At 35.1% G+C, this 24,408-nt stretch overlaps 1 protein-coding gene across 3 annotated transcripts in view; it reads left to right on the plus strand.

Annotated features, from left to right (window-relative positions):
- PLPPR4 (phospholipid phosphatase related 4) overlaps positions 1-24,408 on the plus strand; it is a 39,534-nt gene that overhangs the window by 6,502 nt on the left and 8,624 nt on the right. For all 3 annotated transcript variants that reach the window (XM_007169542.3, XM_057536180.1, XM_057536177.1), the window contains exons 2-4: positions 13,752-13,937; positions 20,569-20,698; positions 22,892-23,087. In XM_007169542.3, the coding sequence (XP_007169604.1) occupies positions 13,752-13,937; positions 20,569-20,698; positions 22,892-23,087 (512 nt within the window). The remainder of the gene's footprint in view (positions 1-13,751; positions 13,938-20,568; positions 20,699-22,891; positions 23,088-24,408) is intronic.

A 24,408-nucleotide genomic window follows, 5' to 3' on the forward strand; every position in this document is an offset into this window, starting at 1 on the left:
AAGTACCTTTATGTATTTCATAATACCACATTGCATTAAACATGTTAAAGCAATTACAAATGGATCCTCTGCTTTTCTAAATTGTTAGGCTCTTTGAAAAGCATGGTTACAGCTAAAAATCATAAAATTGGAAGTGATATTTTTCTTTCTCACTGCCCAATTGTCTACCTATAATTTCACAATTACTTCTCTGGACATGAGGTCTCTGACAGACAGTAAAGGAAAGTGGAAACATTGGAAGGAGTGAGGATACAATTAACAACATCAGTAACAAAATAACTGCATTTTCTTTTACAGTTTAATGTAATTTTTTCATATACATTGATTCATTTGATCCTGAGGAGTAGATATTAACTCTGTTTTACAAATTAAGGAGGAGTAGATATTAACTGAGGAGTAGATATTAACTCTGTTTTACAAATTAAGTAACTGAGACTCATGAAGGTCCAAGAACTTGCCTAAATCCCAAGCAGTGCTCTTCTCCCTGTGGCCACGAGGAGAAAAATGTTTGTATTTAAACTGTGAAATGTCTAATTATGTATCTCTCAGCTTTCTTTGGTTTCTTCTAGAATTAATTAGCTGAGACATGTACTTCCAGATTACTATGGAATGGAGTCATTTCCTCACAGTGAAGTGGATTTTGGAATGTGAAAGCCAAGGACAGAAATGCTAATTTTGACACAATTAGTGTTGAGTTGTTTTTCTGTCAGTAATTAGGCACTGAATCAATTGCCTCTTAGGTCCATCACTGTTTAGCTGTTTTTAACACAAAACATTTACGTTAATCAACATAAAGGAGGATAATTGCTTTCTTATTTGCTATCATAAGATGGCTTCTGTACATTCTTCTAAAACTGACATTAGACCATTGAGGTATAAGTTAAAGAGAAGGGGAAATACAGGTATTTAAAATCAATGTGTGTTCAGGAAAAGGAAAACAAGGTATCAGTACATTTAGTGGACTGTTGTTGGGGAGTGAGAATCATGGAAATATGTGTGGATATGTTGTCTACAACTTAATGTCCTCACCAAAGCCTGTGCTGTAGGATTGCCTTAGCGGTAAAACCGCCATTTAATAAAGTTCTAATCATGCTTCAGAAACTGGGCCTTCATGGATAGTCTAAAAGAGAACAATCTTATATTAAATACACTCCAAACAGGGGTGCCAAAGTAAAATACCAGGGTGTATTCTGTTTGTACTTCCATGAAAATTCATTTAGTCATTGAATAAATATTTATTTATTGCTTATTATGTACCTTTTGGTTAAATTAATGGAAATAATATGGAATCATTACTGGCATACTTCCTAATCTATAGTAGGATTTCAATGAAGTTTGCCTGAATGGATGGAGTAAAACAAGACTGACAGTTATAAACATAAATTTTTTCTTAACTTTTCTTAGCCAGTGGAGACATTTTTATCTATAAAATAAGTGGTGATGAAGGTTAAGATTAAATCAATCTCCGAGGTCTGTGAGCCTCATTTCTTAATAATATTTATGCTCATTTTATGATCTAGAGCATACCTATGGATTAGTTGAGATTTGAGACTTCAAAGAGAGGCATCACTTAAACAAAGGACTTATAGTTTTAATTTTCATAGAAAATTATTTTAGTTACATAACGTATACATGCCAGTGAAGACAATTTTTTTGTGGCTATGGTGGAACAAACGATAACATTTTTTTTTTAGTAATAAAATGTGCTTCTTTGTCAGATATAGTTGTATCCCATATTATATTGTATTTGTTTTATATATTTGTTCATGACTTTTTGCTGCATCTCACAATGAAACATAGTACAATTATACTTAATTTAATCACAGCCTTAAGTTGTTGGAAAATAAAAGTTCTTAATATCCCACATTAAGAGCCCCTCTTCAATATCTCCTATATTCATCAATCCCTTTCACAGATACATTCAAGTAAATAAGGTCTTAAGCCGCCTTGGAAAACCATTAGTCTTGAAGGTGGGCTCATAATGTGCATTTAAGTATGATCTAAGTATGTAGGAGACAAGCTTGGAAAAAGAGAGTGATTCATGATACATTGTTAAATTCTCATCTCTGAAAGTAGATTAGAAATTCTTCTCTGGTTAATTTATGGATCAAATGAAATATATCAGGCACATAGTATACACTCAATAAATGTTTGTTAGGTAAACTAATTATTACATAAGAGAAAATATAAACTTTTACGGTGCTTAAATAAAATGGTTTAAGGATAAACTTGATACCTGAATTTAGTAAACAACTCAAAAAAAGTAACTTAAAAATATTGATGTCTTTAATTCACTAATTTATGTGTATGTAAGATTATCACATTAGATCTCAAAATAAATTTGTTCCTCTTATTCCATATCTCAAATACAGAATTTTTGGCTAATTTCATTCTCTGGCATTATTACAATGACAATATTTTTTTTTCCTTAACTTCTATTTTGTTTGGTATTAAGAAATATATGTTGGACCCCAAAGGTACTATGTATTCTTTTATAAGACTGTTCAGGTCAAAATATATTTGCTTTTTCTATATAAATAAAGTAATCCCACTAATAGTGAAAATAGTGAAAGTTGTCAGGTGACATTCACAGTATATAAAGAAAATGTACATTATATTATTTTCTGCTATTTCTCAATGCCTTTGGGAAGGTAAGGTCAGTGTTAAAAATTTTTAGCAAGAGGTAGTAGGTATAATGACTATAAACGTGAACTCAGGTTTCTTGAGTTTATAATCTAGCTAATAAACTGTATGATCTTTCACAAACCATGTAATTTTTCCATGTTTCAGTTGCTTCTTCTGTAAGATGGGGATAATAATAGTACCTTTATCAAAGGGGTATTGTGGAGATTGGATGAGTTCAGAAATGTAAAAGTATGAACTTTAAATGGTACCTGGCAAATATTAGTAGCATTAAATTGTGATTCGTACCCATGTTTTTAAAAGACAGGTATATGTTCTAAGGGTAAAGAAATTACAGCTGTAAGGAAAGATTTCAAAGCAATTACTTTTAAGAATTGAAATACAAGTCCCCAGCCTCAGGTCTTAGTCTCTAATTAGGTGTAAAGAACAAAATGCTTTCCAAGACAATACACATAGTACTTGTGTCTAATTATGTAAGAGGAGCAAATCAGGACCTGAGGTTAAAGCTGGGACTACAGAGCTTACTACTCCAAGCCTAATGCTAGATCAATATTCAGGTAATAAAACAACCACATACCATTATTTTAAACTTTACTGTTAGATCATTGAGTGATTGTAATTAGTCTTTTTAGAGCTGTAAAGATGTAATTTATATTTGGGCATAAAGACATAGAACACATTTTTCCCATTAAACCTAACATATATGTTAGATCTGTTCTCTCTTCCCTATTAATTACTATTGCTATTTGGAGGACTCAATTTGAACTTTTTGTGTTCTTTAATGTTAAAAAAAATTATTAGAATTCTAGAAATTCACAGTAGGCGCATTTTCTATGGTAGAAGTAAACAAGGATCTTTTAACTTGGGGTTTTTCTTTCATCATGTTAACTACACTATGAGAACTGCGTAAACAGTTCTGTTCAAATCATCATCCATACATGCATTAATTTGGTACCTTGAGGGTACCCAGTATGTCAGGTCCTGCCTAATATAAGGCCCTGGGGATAGAGAAGTGAAAGAGACAATTTCTCTGTTCCCAAGGGTCTTTTCATTGAATAAGAGAGAAAGGTGAAGGAACAACTGTCATCCCATATGACAGTTGCTATGACAGAGGCATTCATCGGGCCATCTCTGTGCAGTTAGAGAAAGCGATCCAAAGGAAACACGACAGGAAAGCATCTGGAGCTTGAAATGTGCCCAATTCCTGATATTTTATATCAGAAGTCATTCCCTAGGGAAAACAGAAGTGAAGGTGAAAGCAGACCACATCCAAGATATAATTAAAGTTTCTTGAGATATTACCAAAAAAATTAAAATAACATTGGAGAAAACTGCACGGGAAAGAACATTCAAGACCTTGGAATACCATAAAATTAAGAACATGATTTGAAAGTGCCTGCCACCCCTTCGCTCTTGGGGCCATTAAACCCCTTGTACACATGGCTCTCTCTCACTTCTGTCCTTTAAATTGGCATTTCCACTGAAGCCTGGGGCTATTTTTTCCTGAAAAGCACCAGACTAGTGCCAGATGGCAATGGTGAAATGTACCAAAGTGGCAGCAGGGTGTAGTGGGACTCATGCTTCCAGGAATTTAACAGATCAGGTTCCAATTGCTGTAAGCCAGGCATGCTGTTTACCTTATCTGGAGCAGGGTCTTCATGTTAAAATGTATCTTAAAATTCCCAGGGAGGTTGTGAGTATTAAATTAGATAATTTATGGGGAAATGTCTAAATAAAAAGTCAATAAATGTTCTTTTCTTTTTATGTAAGAGGAGGTGTTCAATAAATTCTTTCAGTAACAAAGTGAAATGACCTCTAGAAAAGGTAGATATTAGATTCGCACAAAAGAAGCAATTTTCATAGGAAAATTTAATAGGAAATCCTCAGAGAAACTGTTTAATAAGAGTATTTAAGAGTTAAGAGCAAGGGAGACTTTTTTCAAACTGTGCGCACCCTCTGCAAGCCCTCTTCCCATTTGGGAATTGCAACCATTGTAGCAATGTCGAGAGGGAAACCGTTTTGAGACCCGTGAGCAAAGCAGTTTAGAGCATGTTTCCTGGACTTAGGCAGCTGGGTAGGAATCTGGGTGCTCCCACTCGCCAGCTTTGTGACCACTGGCCAATTTATGTGACCTATCTCTGTCTCAGTTTTCTCATGTGTAAATTACAGATAACAATAGACGGTTTATAAGGTGTAGATTGAATGCAGCAATCTATTATATAACTTAGCACTGTCTCTGGCACCTAAGTCCTCAACACTTTCTATGTATGATTAAGAAATTGTCCATGTTTTCTGTTTATTTAATAGTAATGTCCTGATTTCTCTCAATTAAATTCAGCAAATATTTTCTGGACACCCAAAATTTTCAAAGCACTCTGTGAATTACAAAGGCCTCACTTTGCAGTATCAGATCTTAAGAGAAGGGCTGGTAACATACAGATAACTACAATTCAAGGCAGACTAACAGGGTCTTACAATAAAGATATATATGGAGTCCATGAGGCAGAATCTTCAGTTCTGAATGGAGAGCATGGGGAAGGTTTCAGGGAGAAAAAATTATGTGATCTTACCTTTTATGAGGACAGTTTTTATGGGAAACAGAAGTGAAAATGTAAAGCAGAGACTAGAACATGTCTGTTTGGAACATCAGTGTAATGGGAACATAGGTGTTCATGGGTTGAGAGAGTGGAGAGGAGGTAAACAGCAAAATTAAACAAGAAAGGCAGATTGAGGTTATAATACAAAAGATCATGCATAATATGAAAGGTCATTCTAGGAAATTTGTACTTTATTTTGTAATTAGTGGGGCACTATTAAAGGCATGATTAGATGTGGATTCTAGAAAAACTAGCCTGGAAGCATTGTGGGAGATGAAACAAATTGTAGAGAGAATAGTGGTAAAAAATCTAATACATTATATATGGTAGTGAGACTGTCAAAGAAATGTGAGGAATGGTTTTTACATCATGACAGCACATGGAGACTTCTAGAACTAAATGGCAATGTAAAAAGCCCCTCATTTCACTGATGACAAGTAAGACCCAGGAAGGTTAAGTGACTTGCTCCAAATCCCAGAAGCTAGTGGAATAAATGAGGGGAGAAACTGGATTTTGCTGGTTCTGAGGCCAGCGTTGATTTTCCTCAATTACACTGCCCTGTTTTAATTGGTATCTATGCATGTCATATAAGCCACATCCATTCTATTTGTGAAAACTAGATTTTTAGACCTTGAATAATGTAATAGACTCATTCTGACCTACTCTTAATGACCCTACAAGTGTTAGTGTGCTTTTTATAATCTATATTGTTAACCTAAATATGCTACAATTATGGTGAAGTGGTTTTATAAACCACAAAGCCCTATACTATATTATTAGTTATTATTATTGTCAATGTTTAAAGGAAACATTTATCTGTATTAGCTACAAGGCACAAATGCTAAGGAATGTCATTAAAGATGGTACTGAAGGAAATGGAAAATTCTGTCATCACTGTGTGTGTTGACCTATGACAACATGCTTATCAGCCACCAGCTTTAATAAAATTACTTTGATCTGCTAATATTTCTTCCTGTTTTAATTTCATTTGAATATAATGCATTTATGTTTTAAAGTTCACATTTTTTTTTTTTTTTTTTTTTTTTGAAATTTGAGTCTCAGATTTTTTTTTTTTTTTTTTTTTTTTTTTTTAATTTTATTTATTTATTTATTTTTGGCTGTGCTGGGTCTTTGGTTCGTGCGAGGGCTTTCTCCAGTTGCGGCAAGTGGGGGCCACTCTTCATCGCGGTGCGGGGACCGCTCTTCATCGCGGTGCGCGGGCCTTTCACTATCGCGGCCCCTCCCGTCGCGGGGCACAGGCTCCAGAAGCGCAGGCTCAGCAGCCGTGGCTCACGGGCCCAGCCGCTCCGCGGCATGTGGGATCCTCCCAGACCAGGGCTCGAACCCGTGTCTCCTGCATTAGCAGGCAGATTCTCAACCACTGCGCCACCAGGGAAGCCCCAAGTTCACATTTTATATGACTTGGGGATACTTACCAGAATTGATTCCAAGCCTCCCATTTAAAATTTGTTATTAATATAAAAAACATTCTTTTTCTCTTAGGTTATCTCTTGGATATGAGTAGTATGAAGATACACAATTATATTCTTTGGTTCTTGTGACATTAGTCATATCAAAACCAAGTTAATTTAACTTTGAAGTTTCCTGTGCAAGTGTTGTTCTTCAAAAGTAAGGTGATATTATTTAAATCATCATACGTCAATGATGTTATTTAAATCAGCATGTATCAATGACTCTCAACCTGCAGCCTTGGGCTCTCTGTAGTCCAAGATTGGCATCTTACTCTCTTTTTGACATTTTGATAACTAAGAGGCATCTCAGTTTTCCTATTTCCAAAACAAAACCTTAGATTCCTCCTACTGAAGCTTCTCCCAGCCTTCCCCATCCCAGTAAATGACACCCCCAGCCCAAATGCTCAAGCCCCAAATCCTTGAAATCAACCTTTACTGGTTTTTCTTCAATATCCAACTCATCAAGAAGTCCGGTCTTTTTCTCTCCAAAGTTATATCCAGAATCTGCAAACTTCTCTACATCCTAGTAAAACCTGCCATCATCTCTTGCCTGGATTACTGCAATTGCCAAGCATCCACTAGCAGGTAAACTCCACGAGTGCAGGGAGTTTTCTCTATTTTGTTTACCATTATATTCTTCACCCTTAGGGCAGTGCCTAGCACATACCGGGCACTAGTTAAGTATTTGTTCGGTTTTGAAGAGCCTTCTAATTTTTACCCTGCTTCTATCTTTGACCCATCACAATCATTCTCAACCCAACTGCCAGAGTGATCTTTGTAAAATATATTTCAAGTCTTACTGCACCTCTGCTTAAACTCTCCAAAGTTACTTCCAAACGTACTTTGAATGAATAAAACACTAATTCTGCCATGGCCTTCAATTCTCTGCAAAGTCTGGTCCCAAATCCATCTCTCTGACTTCATCTTATATCACTGCTCCCTTTTGACTATGCCTCTTACCTGGTTTTTATATGGTTAGTTCATTCTTGCCCACTCAAGTCTCTGTTTAAATGATTCCTATTAAGTAGGCCTTTCTTGATCTAAAATAGCAATCCAGGCACTCAATTACCACAGCCCCCTGTTTTATCATCTTTGTAATATATGTTCTTTCTAGTATTATAATTTTTAATTTTTTATCTGCCTTCTTCAGCAAGAATGAAATCTTCATCAGAATAAGGACTTGGAGTTTTATCATAGCTGTATTCCCAGAATGTAGAACAACTCCTAGAATTAGTAGGTTTCAATAGATATTTGTCGATTGAATAAGTAAATGAGCCATGAATATCATATACGGTAATTGATCCTCTGTGACTATGATCCCACCAGTTTATGAGTGTCTCAGAGGACTCTGAATGTACCATGGCTATGAAAAAGGAGAAGAATGGAATTGACATATCTGTAGGCTAAGAGCAAGTGAACTACCTGAATGAGAAGTAGAAGTTTGTTATTATCAAGATGCTAAAAGCAAGTAAGCTATATGACTTAGATAAAATGTCATGATAGAGTCCATAAAATGTTTCACTAACATTGATATATACCTTGTATTTGTCTTTTTCAAACTGGCATCAGAAAAATCAATATTATCTAGCAAATGCCGTCTTTTGAAACACATTTCGTTTGCCCTGTTCTCTAAAACTGTTATACTTTTCTCTTTAAAAATTGCTCTATTATTTTTACTCACAAGTTCCTTAGCAGAGATCATTATAAGAATAAATCTTTTCTTTTTGAAAACTGTTTTCCTAATCTTCAGATAATTTCCCTTCTCTGTATTGCTGCATAAAAGTAACATTGTTCACACTATTTTCTTGGCTACAACATAACTAGAGAATAAAATTCCTAATTCCTGACTATATAGACCTTTTAAAATCTCTTTTTAAATCTCATTTTAAATGCAATCAAAAGATGATTTTATTACATATATATCAATTCTATATCTATGCCAAAGCTAGCACACGCCGTCTGTTAAATTTCTTACATTCAAAAGAAAGTTGTCGTTGAGTACCTCAAAAGATAAAAGATACCTCTGAAAGACAAGGATGTTTGAAGCAAATATTGTCATTTAATCCATCACACTGACCAGTAGTAAAATACAGTATAGGAAAACAATGTCTAAAATTACTTTTTCCCCAAATATTATAAACATTTTGTTCAAATCCCTCTTTCTTAAAAACCAAAATTGATGTAAAAGACAAAGAATAAAAGATACTTTTTTAAAAAAGTCAGAGAAACAAATATCAAAAGGGAAGAAAAATATGATTCTTATTTTGAAGACAGAAGAAGGTCTTGAAACATGTTTCAATAGAACTATAAAAAATATTAACATATGGATAGAAAAATGCATGGATACAAAACTGGAAAAATTGGCAGTTTCAAGAAGGCTGATGTCTGAAAGGACTAAAATACATAATATTAATGAAGGACATATTTTCTCCCATATTAATTTATTATATGTATACATATATATTTGAAAGACACTATGATGTATATTACTAGTTTAAATATTAAAACGAGTAAGGTTAGGTCTCTATCTTAAGGAGATTTTCATTTGGGAAGCAGGACAAAAGCTATAACTAATTTATACCAGATAACTATAATAAAGAACAGTGATAGAAATTTCATAAAACGAAGTACTGGGGAATTAAGAAAGAGGAAATTACTCTCAAAAAGGATCACCAAATAAGGCAAGTGTAAAAGGTGACATTTGATGAGTATATTATTGTTAATAGTTATAACAGCAACAATAAAACTAACATTTACAAACTAGTCTTCACTCCAGGTATTGTTGAATATGACTTGTAATACTTCATTTAATCCTTTAAACTGCCTGTGATGATGGGTACTAGCAATGTATCTGTTTCATAGATAAGAAAACAGGTTTAAGAAAACCATTTCCAAGGTCACACTGGTAGTGAACAGAAGAGCTTATTTTCAAAGAACCTCCTAGGTGACTTGAAAACCATATGGCCCCACTAGATTCACTACAGTATGTAGAATTCTGAGTGTCTCTCCCCATTTACACACACACACACACGGAATAGCACATTAATTCCATGGCTATGTAATATCTTCATTGGCACATTTGAGCAGATTCTGAAGTAATCCACAAAATTCAATGGTGAAGAATGTCCTTAATAGGGAAGATTTACTTAATTTTTAGATTTACCAAATTGATAAAGTTTTGTTCACCTTTCTATAGAAGACATCAAACTCACTTTACCAGGGCATGAACATTGAAAAATGAGGTAATCAGATGTTATCTGGGTGATGTCTTATGTAGAAGACCTAAAATATGAACTAATGGCATCAAGGAAAGAATGTATATTGTATATGTATAACTGATTCACTTTGTTATAAAGCAGAAGCTAACACACTATTGTAAGGCAATTATACTTCAATAAAGATGTTTAAAAAAAAAAAGCAAATAGCAAAAAAAAAAAAAAAAAAAGGAAAGAATGTAGATCATCAAATCTGGTTAAATATTTAACATGCAAATTAAAGGAGGGAAATTTAATCTAAACTTATTGAAACCATATTTTGAAGGTAATGTTTATGCTACATGATACATATTTTTAACTACAGATTTGCAAATAGAAACTCTTCATTAAACAGAACTGTAGGCTACACTGTACCCCATTCTTTGACGTTAATTGTATTTCATTACCCTAAAACTCTACTCCCATTTTTGGAAGGGAAGCATAGACTAGTGGTTAAGTAGAGGTTACAATTCATGGCTTCAAAATCCAACCTCTGCCACTTGCTAGAGGAGACTGGGCTTATCTACCTGCAAAGTGTGGATAATAGTAGCACTTATGTTGTAATAGAAAGTTTTTAGTTAAATGAGTTAATATCAATTAATAAAATTAATTAAAATTTCTAAAACAGAAAATTGTCTGGCACATTAAGTGCTATTTGAAGTAGTTGTTAAATTAAAACTAAAATATATTTAAGTGGATTTAAATGGAAAATATGAATTGTTCACATGAACCATGAAGTATTGATATATTGGTCAAGACTGGAAGCTACTATTCCTTACAGGAGAGGGAAGTGGTGAGGAGGAATGACCAGATATTCAGAGTGGTCAAATGATCATGGATTCTAGTAAGAAAAATGTAAGTGTTTTGACATGCTTTTTGCTCTCTTTATTGGAAAGCATCTATCTGAAAACCAGAAAGTGCCAGATTAATCTTCGTACATTATTAATTTTTCCAATAAAACTAATTCTCACCTCAAAAAAAAAAACCTCTTGGGAATAGAAGGCATAATGCTGCCTTGTAAATTTGTTTATTTTTTAAACTAAATGACCAGAAATCATGGATGGTCAATAATATTTTTATCAAAACTTGCTCTGTTTTGTTAAATAAATAATTGTTTCCTCCACAAGCAACAAAGCCTTAAACTAGATAATTTTTTCAGTGTTACAGAAATCTGCATCTTCAGATTCTGAAAGGACTAGCATCAACAATATATTTGCAGTACTTTTTCTCTAGCCGAGAGCAGGTGTTTCACTAAGCTTATGATCCTGATGACCAAGCCCATGTCTTGTTTGCCATATTATAGTAAGGACCCACATAGTACCTGGCACATTGTAGGTTGAAGGAATGAATAACTGAATCCATAAAACAAAGTCTAGAAAGTAAATTGTGCCTAGTTTAGGTTTAGCAGACAAACTAGAGGGTGTCCAGTAAAATTAGAATTTCAGATAAACAACAAATAATTTTTAGCATAAGTATCTCCCAAATATTGCATGGGGCACACTAACACTAAAAATGATTTATTACTTACCTGAAATTCTAATCTTATTGAGTGACCTGTATTTTCATTTGCTAAATCTGGTAAATCTTGTCTAGCTATGGTAATGAATTAATATTTATTTGTTTATTCAGTTAGTCATTTATCAACAAGTATTATTGCTTCATTAAATTGTTAAATGATGTATTGCTTGCCTACCATGTGCCAGGAACAATGCTATGCCTTGGGGACCCAACAATAAATAACACTGGCAGACTCTTACTTCATGGAGCATGTATTTCAGTGAGAGACGGGGGGAGAAGAAAAATAAATAAGTGAAGTATTAAATTGACAAGGCAATTTCAGTTATGAAGAAATCAAGCAAGATGATAAGGGTTTAGAGGGAAAGATGGATCAATGACTACTTTAGATAGTACAGGAAGTCATCATTAAAGGATGAGGAGAGGTCAGTCAGACATAGAGCTGGGGGAGAGCACAAAAGGAAGAAGAAACAGCAAATGCAAAAACCCCTAGGTAGAAATGAATTTGACTGTTACAGAAAAAGAGTGAAGACCATAGGACTATATCAAATTAAAAAGCTTCTGCACAGCAAACCATCAAAAAATGAAAAGGAAACCTACCAAATGGGACAAAATACTGTAAATCATATACCTTATAAGGGGTTAATGTCCAAAGTATTTATAAGGAACTCATACAACTTAATAGCAAAACAAACAAACAAAACCCAAAAAAACAAAAACCAAAACCAAGCAATTTGATTATAAAATGGGCAGAGGCTCTTAATAGACAATTTTCCAAAGAACACATATGGATGGCCAATAGGTATATGAAAAGATGCTCAACATCACTAATCATGAAGAAATGTAAATTAAAACCACAATGAGATACCACCTCACACCTGTTAGAATGGCTATCATCAAGAAGACAAGAAATAACAAGTGTTGACAAGGATGTGGTGAAAAGGGAACCACTGTGCACTGTTTGGGAATGTAAATTGCTCCAACCATTATGGAAAACAGTATGAAGGTTCCTAGAAATATTGAAAATAGGACTACCATATGATCCAGGAATTCCACTTCTGGGTATTTATCTGAAGAAAACTAAAACAACAACTGGAAAAGATATATGCCCCCACTATATTCTCTATAGTATTGTTTACAGTAGCCAAGACATGGATGCAACCTAAATGTCCATCAATGGATGCATAGGTAAGGAAAATATGGTACATATATACAATGGAATATTATCCAGCCCTCAAAAAGAAGGAAATATTGCCATTTAGGACAACATGGATGGACTTTTAGGGCATTATGCTAAGTGAAATAAGGCAGCCAGAGAAAGACAAATACCAGATGATCTCATTTATATGTGGAATCTAAAACAACAACAGCAATAAAAAAACGAATTCATAGCTACAGAGAAGAGATTGGTGGTTGCCAGAGGTGGGGAATGGGCAGTGGGGAAAATGGGTAAAGGGGGTCAAAAGTTACAGACGTTCAGTTATAAGACAAATCAGTCCTGGGGATGTAATGTACAGTATGGGGACTATAGGTAATAATATTGTATTTATATTTGAAAGTTGCTAAGAGAGTGAACTTAAAAGTATTCATCATAAGAAAAAAAATTGTAGCTATGTGTAGTGATGGATGTTGACTAAACTAATTGTGGTGATCATTTTGCAATATATACAAATATTGAATCATTATGTTGTACACCTGAAACTAATATAATGTTTTAGGTTGATATATGTCAATTATTTCTCAATTAAAACAAAAGTGAAGTCCCATTGGATTGTAGTGGGTAGGGAGCTGGGGAATAGTATAAATATGGTATAAAAAGATGTAAGAAACTGAAGTAAGAGCCAGATCATGCAGAAACTTGCATTCCATGGTGTGACATTTGGATTTTATTCAAGTAGAATGGGAACCACTGGAGTACTTAAAATGGGAAGTGTTATGACCTAAAACATTTTCAGAATATTTGGAATGCTGGGCTGAAAATGGATAGATGGGGTGGGGAGGGTAAGCGTGAAAATGGAACAGCATTTAGGAGGTAATCCAAGAGCAAAGGGGAGGCATGACATGGGTTCAGAGCAGGCTGGTGACAGAGGTGGATGAATTAGAGCTTTATTTTGAAGGCAGAAGCAATAGTAAGTATGAATGATTTTAATTCTGAGATCAGAGAGGAGTGGTGAAAGGGAGAAATACATGTTTCTTATTTCAAGATGTACTGATTCTGTGTATGACCTGTGTATAAGAGTAAATTGATCTCCTATGTCCTTCATTCTCAGTTGCCTATATTGGCATCATCGGTGGTTAGCCTGTATTTCCTGGAACTCACGGATGTCTTCAAACCTGTGCACTCTGGATTCAGCTGCTATGACCGGAGTCTTAGCATGCCATACATTGAACCCACACAGGAGGCAATTCCATTCCTCATGCTGCTTAGCTTGGCTTTCGCCGGACCTGCAATTACGGTAAGAATTGCCCCCAAATAGTGTTTGTCAGCCCCAGAAGATGAAGGATGACCACATTTACGTAATAAATGGGTTAAAAGTAAACCAAAAACTTTCTGATATGTTTCCTCATTAACGTATTTTTCATGTGTTCATGTCATATCTGAAGTCTGGGAAACTGTGGGGAAGAAACAATTCTATAGCAAACAGACTTTCTTCTCAAAAGTGCATGTTGCTCTCACTTTTTACCAGGTTAGCACTTTTTATTGATTCTGAGCACTGGGTATCCACAACTGTACAGTGAAGAGGGCACAAGTCACATTCCTGCCCCTCCAACAAAATAAAATACTTTAGATTCAGAACAAGCACTTCACTTGCATTTTAAAATATATGACATAAAGAAATGCCCTAACCTACTGAAATTGAATTAAAAACATAATTGTTGGGACTTCCCTGGCGGTCCAGTGGTTAAGACTTCACCTTCCAACGCAGAGGGTGCGGGTTCGATCCCTGGTCGGGGAGCAGATCCCGCATGCCTCATGGCCAAAAAACCAAAACATAAAGCGGAAGCAACATTGTAACAAATTTAATAAAGACTTTAAAAAAAATAATAATTGTTTTTAGTTTGCTAACATACACATTGTGAATAACACACTTTTCAATAAATTCATTAATAAATAACACTGGCCTAGCTTTTACACCATCTCTTATACCCCCAGAATCTACCTAAAGGACAAGAAACATGTTTCAGGGTTAATATTTATTTCTAACAGTAGGAAATCTTACTTTACTTTTATCATGCTCATGAATGTCAGAGGAAGTGGTTATTAAATAAAGAGCTGTATTTGAATGGAGTTTTTATAAGATTCCCTAATGACTTGGTCTATTCTGGTTCAGTACGGCAGCAGTTTTAGAAAAGTCTCTGCGTAGACCTATACTTTTATATAGCTATGGAGAAGGCACAACAATGAGAAGCCTGCACACCACAGAGAAGAGTAGCCCCCGCTCGCGGCAACTAGAGAAAGCTCGCGAGCAGCAATGAAGATCTAACGCAGCCAAAAATAAATAAATAAATAAATAAATTTATTTTAAAAAATTTCCCTATATTAAATAATCATAACATGCTATCTACACTATAAATCAATTATATAAAATATTCTCAGAAGATAAAACTGGAACTTAATTTTCCCTGGAACTTTATCATACTTACAAGATCTCAAAATACTTTGTAAATAAATGAGTTATTTGAGCTTCAGTAACTCTGGGGTGATTGGAACTATTAATGATGTACTTGGAAGTAGCTGAGACTCAGACTAATAAAAACAGATTTAAAGTGCGTTATTGCTCAGAATAACAGCATTTGCTGGTCATTCCTCTAAATGACTTATAAGAAATCTACATCATCCAGTCATTTGACAAGAGCAGAAAGAATATATGCTTTAAATCTCGTAGACCAGAAAGCATTTCTCCTAGTTGGAATGTAATACAGAAATTTATTGTAGTTGATATAGTATTTGAAATAAAATACATAAGGTACTGTACAAATGCTCATGATTCTGCTGAAAAGACTATGTTGATATTTAATCATTTAAATAATTTGCTTTTTATATACCCAGAAGTCTTTCTTCCCTAGGGTGTTTTACTAAGTGGCTAGGAAAGCAAGTCTAATTGTGGCTCTCCCTGCCAGCACTGTTGATCTCACATTGATCCCTTTGCTGACACAGTTACATGTCCTGGAGACAATGACCTTGGCCTCATCATTGTGCTCCTTCTTCTCTGACTCCCTCATTTCCAGTAATAAATTCTCAGTATGCAATTAAGGATGCTTTCTGGGGGATTCTGGGTCAACGCTTTCTTTCTGGAGCCTTGAGAAGTGAAAGAACAAATCTGCTATGTCTCCATCTATCAAGTTGACCTGGGGAAACGAATGCCAACTCCTTCCACAAAGACCGCCTGAATTCCTGGGTCTCTACAGGGCCTCCGTAGCTGCTGCAATGCCTCTTAATGGCACAGGAAGCAAACTAGGGAAATATTTACACCACAGCATCCCTAATTTTCCCCATATCATTCAGGATATTCCAGGATGTCAGTCATTCTTTTCTTCCACACTGGCTACATGGATTTTGAGTAAACAACTTGATGGTAAAACAAATCCTGACTTTATGGGCATCGGATACTGTCTTCCACACCTTTCTCTCTAAACAAATATCATAGCTTTTCTAAATTTCTTTCTAATTCCATTTTCCCTCTGTTTTTAAGGCCTTTCCCCAAAACACTGGTCCTATTGTGTCTGTAGTCATTCTGTTCTAGAACCATAATTCTGTCTCTAATCTTACTACATACGTTTCTGCTCCAACTCCTTTCCCCCCCCCCTTCCTGAAAGTGGAAATAACAGACTCTAATCCCTGACTTTCAAGGATGCCACTTTCTTTTTATCTTTATGGCAGAGTATTAATCTGTTCCAAAATGGAGTGGTGGGGGAAGCAGAGAGGCAGGCTGAATTCTTCCTTTGGAAATGCTTTCAGAGCCCATTGGCGTGAGGAGAGGCACTTCCTATTTTCACCCACTCACATGAAGAGAAGACAAAGCAAAACAAAAGACCACACATGGGTAATATTCTTTAAAAGGACGTTTATATGAACAAAAGGAAGATCAACTGATTTTTTATACAGGCATTTACATATAAATCATTTAGTGTTTGCTTCTCAGGGTTTTTTTTTAATGCTTTGAAGGGTGTTTTAAAAATACCTTGTCTTTATGATGTTGTGCAAGAAACTGAAAAAATTCCTTGCGTGTCTGTGAAATGCCTATTCTTATTTCTCTGAAATAGTCCTTAAATTGGAAAATTTCATCCTTAATATTAACTTTTCATTTACTTTTAAGTGATAATGAAACAAGCATTTTGTTTAGTCCTTTGGAGATTGTTTCTCAGGGAAAATAGCACAGAATATCTAGGCTTATCATAAATCTTCATGAAGTCTACATGAATAGAAAAAATGTATATGTTCTCTTCCTTGGAAGTAAAATTTTATTGTATATGATTAAAGGATAAGTATATCTAATTTTATAGAAGATTTGTATTGAACTTTGATTATAGTTTCTAGAAGGTAATCTAAGCTTTAGGAGACTATACAATCTCCTTTAGGTGGCTATTCCAAGGGCAGTATCCATGTAATAATAAGCAATATATTTCCTCTCTACATCTCCCCTGAAGCTGAGTCACTTTAGAATCTCTTCCAAAAATCTGTCCATGATATTTGACATGCAAAAAAAAAATGGTATTGTTTCTTTTCAGGCTTGTATACAGCATAAACAGAATATTGTGAGAAGATGCTTGTCATAGACTGTTTTATATTTCCAAATGACAAGATCAACAAATAATTTTCTTGTCAACACCTAATCCCTGAAACTAAATTGCATCACAACAGTGTACCATTCAGAACTGGGAAACAAGCAGGCGCATTTGGAAATACATCAGGAAGCAGCTCCCCTTTCCCTGAAGAGAATTCTATCTTTAAAGCAAATTAAGGGACTTCCCTGATGGTCCAGTGGTTGGGACTCCGCGCTTCCAATGCAAGGGGTGCTGGTTCAATCCCTGGTCGGGGAACTAGGATCCCACATGCCACGCGGCACAGTCAAAAGATTAAAAAAAAAAAATGCAAATTAAATCATTTCAAAAATTCATACAATGACATGTAGGTCAAGGTTAAATGAATAGTAGTGTGAGGAGAAAATTAATGTGCTCCGTAGAGAGAGGGAGAGTTGGGTGAAGTCAAAATACTGACAAGAAACCTCTATCCATAATCAAGCCAAAGAGTATGAAAGCACTCTCCTGACATATGAGTTTTGAGCATATTAAACGACTAAATTAAAACTCCGGAAGTCTCAAGGTCACTTGAGATAATAACTGTGGTGTTGTATAAGAAACGTTTCCCTAATGGCACTGAACAAATAAATTCTTATATAATTTAACATTCATGGATAAGATGTGAATCACTATTTACATGTATAATTACAAAGAAAGAAACAAAATTATTCACAGAATTATTATTGATGAAGTGAAGATGAAATCAATCTCAATGCATTTCAGAACACATTTCAGAAATGAGTGGTTAATTTTTTTGAAATGATGAATTTGAGATAACCATGATATTATTCTACATGCATGGTGGGTCATGTCATGTCTTCCTGTGCAGAATAATCTGTTGTGTTTCTATGTCTAACTTAAAGTGATAATGTAGTATGATATTTTTCAAGAAGTATAAATAATTAACTTAGTATTCAATGATATGAAAAAAATTCCTCTTGATTATTTCTATTTGATTGTTCATAAAGGAGTTTATCATGTATGCCACAAGATTTTCACACATGTATGGTGATTGGTAGAGTTTCATTAGGAAAGTTATTTTTATACAAATAAAGGTTCTTTATAATTGTACACACACCATATTGCCTATGATACTAAATATAGCAGATTGAACATTTGAAGCATAAGGTCATAGACTTACAGTCATTATTTTTAAAAAAGATAATTTTAAGTACTTTATAAAATAAGTGTTAAGTTGGTATTGAGAACTGGGAAGTTTCGCTTGGAAAATATGTTTCAGCTCATAATCATGGTGATAATCTTTAAAATGACATGATCACTTATATCTAAGGGACTGCCATTCCTTACTTTTCTCAGTTCCACATTTTTACCCATATCAACTCTAATTTCACAATAATCTCTTTGGCACAGTAACCCCAAATATTTGAGATTTTTTGCATAAATAAAACTCATAATCTCAAATCTTGCTTTTCTTAAACAGAATAGCTACCAGCCCAAATGCCTAAGGTAATTAGCCAATGAGACTCCCACAGCGAAGGTAACAAAAGCAAATCCCACAATGCCAGGCACTTTGCTAGATAGTGAGGATAAAAGGTAAAAAAGAAATAAATGGTCTTCCCTCAGAGGGTCATAGTCAAGTGAGAAATAATCAAATGAATAATCAAAGTGCACTAATCAAGCTATGCTAGAGGGAAGGACAAGATACTAAGGGAGCCACATAGAAGGGGACATAATTCAATTTAGGGCATAGTAAAGAATTTCAGGGAAAAGTTCCTGAAGGAAATGATGGCTAAATATATTGAGTTTCTTCACTGATGTCCTATGTCCTAGAATCCTACCGCAAGTGCCCTGTTCCTTATCTTAAGTATGGTCCTCTGTTCACCGTAAACACATTTTCTAAATATTTCATACCTAAGACATATTAGTATGAGTAGATAACTCTTCAGAAATTAGCCACATCAATTCCATTTCAATTGTCCTGGAGGGTTTTCATCCAGGAGTTACTGCTTACCTAGATTCTCTTATAATCTACATTCTCCAATAAGATAGTTACTAGCCACATGTGGTTATTTCATTTTAAATCTAATTGATTTACATTTTAAATAATTAACTAAGTACAATGAAATGAAATTAAAAATTCAGCTCCTCAATTGCAGTAGCTAAATTTCAAGTGCTCAGTCGTCAGTAGTGCTGTTTCAAGTGCTCAATCATGGTTACCATATTGGACAATGCAGAAAATATGTCCATCATCACAGAAAATTTTATTGGACAGCTCTGCTTTAGGAAGCACCTTTCTACCCTCATGTATGCTTTTCATGGGTTGATCCTTCTGGTCAATCCCAAATTATTTTATTGAAACTATATGCTAATAAAATATTCCTGATTCTAACTCTGGTACTTATTTTATTCTCCCCTCAGGCATCTTGTTTTCATGGTTTTAAGAATGAAATGCCAAGATTCTAAGAGTCAGAGCAGAATCAGTCACCATGCGATTAATCACTTAGGTGTCACTGGGTATTGCTGGGCATAGGGTCACAGTCTTAAAGCAAATTAAGGGACTTCCCTGGCGGTCCAGTGGTTGGGACTCCGCGCTTCCAATGCAAGGGGTGCTGGTTCAATCCCTGGTCGGGGAACTAGGATCCCACATGCCACGCGGCACAGTCAAAAGATTTTTAAAAAATGCAAATTAAATCATTTTGAAAATTCATACAATGACATGTAGGTCAAGGTTAAATGAATAGTAGTGTGAGGAGAAAATTAATGTGCTCCGTAGAGAGAGGGAGAGTTGGGTGAAGTCAAAATACTGACAAGAAACCTCTATCCATAATCAAGCCAAAGAGTATGAAAGCGCTCTCCTGACATATGAGTTTTGAGCATATTAAACGACTAAATTAAAACTCCAGAAGTCTCAAGGTCACTTGAGATAATAACTGTGGTGTTGTATAAGAAACGTTTCCCTAATGGCACTGAACAAATAAATTCTTATATAATTAAACATTCATGGATAAGATGTGAATCACTATTTACATGTATAATTACAAAGAAAGAAACAAAATTATTTAATGCAACTGTGTTAAAATGCCAGGATGCTATCACACCCTTGACCAGTATGTAGGAGCACAGAAGATCCAGCAGTGCTCTTTACAGTGCCCTGATTGCTTACTTCTCACTGCTCCCTCAAATACTCAGGAGACATTGCTCACATCTCTAAAGGTCTTACGAAAAATACATCTTTACTTTATTGAAAATATGGCATGTTAAGAGATAACTTATACTTCATTTGTACCCGTTAAGTCCATTTTGAACACCCTCTTGTCTTTGCAGATTATGGTAGGGGAAGGAATTCTCTACTGTTGCCTGTCCAAAAGAAGGAATGGAATTGGCCTGGAGCCCAATATTAATGCCGGAGGCTGCAACTTCAACTCTTTCCTTAGAAGAGCTGTCAGATTCGTTGGTGGGTGTGGGAAACCACAAAGAAAGGAAATGTTTTTCAAATAGAAATGTTATATTTAATTACAGATATTAAGTCCTTAAAGCTATAATTTAGATGTATAATGTCAAATACATGATGAATTTTACATTATTTTTAAAAATCCCATTAAAACACCCAAATTTGAGTTTTGCATCTAAAATGTGTTATTTACAGTTATAATCTCTGTTTGAGAGCCAACATGCCATGCATTTCAGTATATTTTTGTCTTAGCTCTGGTAGAAGCATGAATTTACTTTAAAATAATTTCTTGGATCTGTGTTCATTTTTTAAAATGGAGAATAAATGTCAGCAGGCCAGTATGAATGGATAACCCTTCGGAAACTACTTTAGCCACATCAGTGATTCCATCTCAATTGTCCTGGAGTGTTTTCATCGAGAAGTTACCACCCATGGAAATGTCACCATAGAGTACGGCATCAAGGCTATTTCTCCTTGGTTATATCGTCTAACTTTACCTCCTATTTTATGAGACCTACAGGAAATCAATGGGCCTGCGTCAGAATCAAGCCAGATCTAAGCCTTCATCTCTTCTGATTAGCATGTGACTATCTTAATATTGTTTGAGTCACAGACCTTTTTTTTTTAACTGAATTGAAAAGTCAAGCCAAAGTACATCACCCCAATGTAAATGTTTTGATTCCCCGTAAATCAGTAAAAAGTTATTTCTACCTTTAATGTCTCAGCTGAAAGGAATACGTAGCTTCATTTAATACCTAGTAGATAATTAAATACAATCACCTCTCCCGCTAGTGGAAAAAATCTGGTCTAAATCATGCCCTAGACTCTGCCCCACTATGAAAGGCACATCTTTGCCACACAAGGACTATACGGCAAGAATAATCCCCTTACCAGGGTCATGAACTAAGACAAAGAAGTAAAACTTCAGGACATATAGCTGATCTCAGAAGAAGTTTTCCTAATGTAACAAAATGCTGTGGCAAAGGGGCACATAACCTCTCTGAAAAGCCTCACGATGGTGAGGATGGACCATCCTATCCTAGAGAAGCGTGCCCCAGAGTCAGCAACGCCCATCCCCTGGGGGGCCTAGAGATTCTCATTCTCCAAAGGTAAAAATGGGTGGGTTTCCTCACTTATCCATACTCCTCTCCAAGATCTTGCATGCTGCTAGGAATTAGAATGTATAAATAAAAGTCCAGTGTCATGAATCCGGGTGAGTGGGTGGAGAAATAATTGGGAGAGTGGTTTTTAGGTGACAATAAGCAGAGAAAGAAAATGCAAAAAGAGGTAACATACTGGCCAACCATCTTGGTGTGGAGGAGTCCACTGATGAGTTACCCAGGTGCCTGTCACAGTGATTTCTATGAGCAAATCATAAATCAGAATCCAGGCTAGCAAGTCAGAGTGACTCCAGGGTGTCTAGACAATGTAGAGGGACAAGGTGAGTTCAGATCATGTGTATGTGAGCAGAGCTAGATTCCCAAGGATAAAGCCAGGCAAGGGACTTGAAGCAGGAATGGAGTTCGAGTGTACAAGTCTGCATCAGGGTTTGTGAGTTTATGGCTTCATACTGGGCCCAGGAGATAAAAGAAAGATAGAATTTCAACCGGGAGGTTTAAGAATATCATCTCCGAATTCCAAACATGAAGGAAGCCTCCCTACAGCTCTGTACTTGTATGATTATTGTTTCCATGACAAGGTTGGCCTGCACTTTTCTCTGTTTTAATTAGAATTCCTGGTATGATTAACATTTTTGGCAACTGTGGCTGCAGATAGGGACTCCTGGGGAGAGAGAGCCCCGGAAGCTCAAACGTGCTAAGCAATTTACAACGATTTTGAATTTTGCTTCATTCCCCATGTTTAATTCTTCTCAAATCACACAGTTGTCACCTTAACATTTTCCAAGTGTCTGTCAAGTGATCTATGGTTAATGATACGAAGAATTGGCCCAATTTAACCAAACTGACAAAAATACCTCAAGTAACTACTTTGGAAATACTCATTGCCCTTCTTTTGGATTTCAGTATCTGTTTGAAAGTTTAGGCATTTTCTTTACTATCTTCCTGAAATAAACTCAGAGAAAATGATCACAACAGATGTGCAGGTGGTCATGTTCATGTGTAATAAGCATGGTTGATGATGGTGCATCGGCATTAAGCACTAGCTTGGTAACAGTTTCTTTCCTTTTGCTTATAGGTGTTCATGTGTTTGGACTCTGCTCTACAGCTCTCATCACAGATATCATCCAGCTGTCCACAGGCTACCAGGCACCATACTTTCTGACTGTGTGCAAGCCAAACTATACCTCTCTGAATGTGTCTTGCAAAGAGAATTCCTACATTGTAGAAGATATTTGCTCAGGATCCGATCTTACAGTTATCAACAGCGGCAGGTTAGAAACGGAGATTATGAAAATTTCCATGTCAGTGTTTTCATTGTTCATTAATAGCTTGGCGTATCATCGCAGGCATACATTTTTCAGTCATAATGATTTTGGTTTTATTTTTCTTTTCAATTCAGTGATCTCTTTAGGGATAATACCCTAGAAACCCACTGGTGGTTCATTCTGAATCCTTCTGTCTGTCTCCAAATTTCAGCCTCACATTCATGCCACTCATCTTCATATCACCAAACCCCAATCATGTTCTGTGATTTACCCTATACTACTTATGGTTTTAGGTTATCACAATTGGTTTATTTTAGATATTTATAGTTAGTCATGGCTTATAGTCAGTATGTGTCATGTAGTGACTTAAGTGGAAGGCAAAATATCTATGATATTTCCAGCTTCATTATATATTTTATTAAAAAAATAAGAAATCATATGAATTTTCGTTTTGGTAGAGTTTTAAAAGAAATAGCATCTAGGATTGCATATGTCTTCTTTGAGTTAACCCAGAAAATCTGTACAGCTTCTGACCTTGAATTTCAGAAAATAAAAACTGAAAAATCCAAGAAACTACCAAGGCATTAAATTGTTTTCAATCAATAAAGTAAAAAAAAAAAAAACAACTTATATGGAAAGAGAAGTTCAAAAGAAATAAATTACAGAAGGATGAAGGGCAACAAAAAAAGATATAAGAATTGTATTTTTCACTCACTGAGTTCCCAAAGATTAAGAGTCAAAAATAAGTTAAGTACACTTGAAGAATCAGAGCCTTATATTATGTAATTATATACATTCACGTTCTTACGATCCATTCAATTCAAAAATTTTGAACCTACATTTAAGACCTATGCTCTCTATTCTTTCTCAATTCTTTTACATTTTCTTGTCTGTGTTGAATGGTAGTCCTTTTTATTGGGTACCAAATAATTAGGAGGACATTAATAAAATAGAATTTTATTTTTTCCATTTTTTATCCATTAAAAGAAATCTCTATTCTCCATCTGTCTGTCCTTTACAGTGTCTCTCTCACTATCCTCTGTTCTACCTCTCCCACCTTGCTTCTTATTTCACTAAATAATATACTCTGTGATTTTGGAGATAATGATTATTTTAAAGTGGGATAGATAGAGAAACATTTTGTTAAAATTAGACTTTTTCAATGCTCTCTAGAGTGTAAAAAAACACATCTAGACCCACCGCTGTGAGAAAATAATTTTGTCTTTTAAATTTGTATGTAAATGAAACCATATATTTAAGAGCATAGAAAAAAGTTTAAAAGTTTTAAAATCTTAGGTTTTATAAACCTTTAAGCTGACATAATTAT

This window comes from Balaenoptera acutorostrata, chromosome 1 (assembly GCF_949987535.1).
Source record: "Balaenoptera acutorostrata chromosome 1, mBalAcu1.1, whole genome shotgun sequence".
NCBI classification, from domain to species: Eukaryota; Metazoa; Chordata; class Mammalia; order Artiodactyla; family Balaenopteridae; genus Balaenoptera; species Balaenoptera acutorostrata.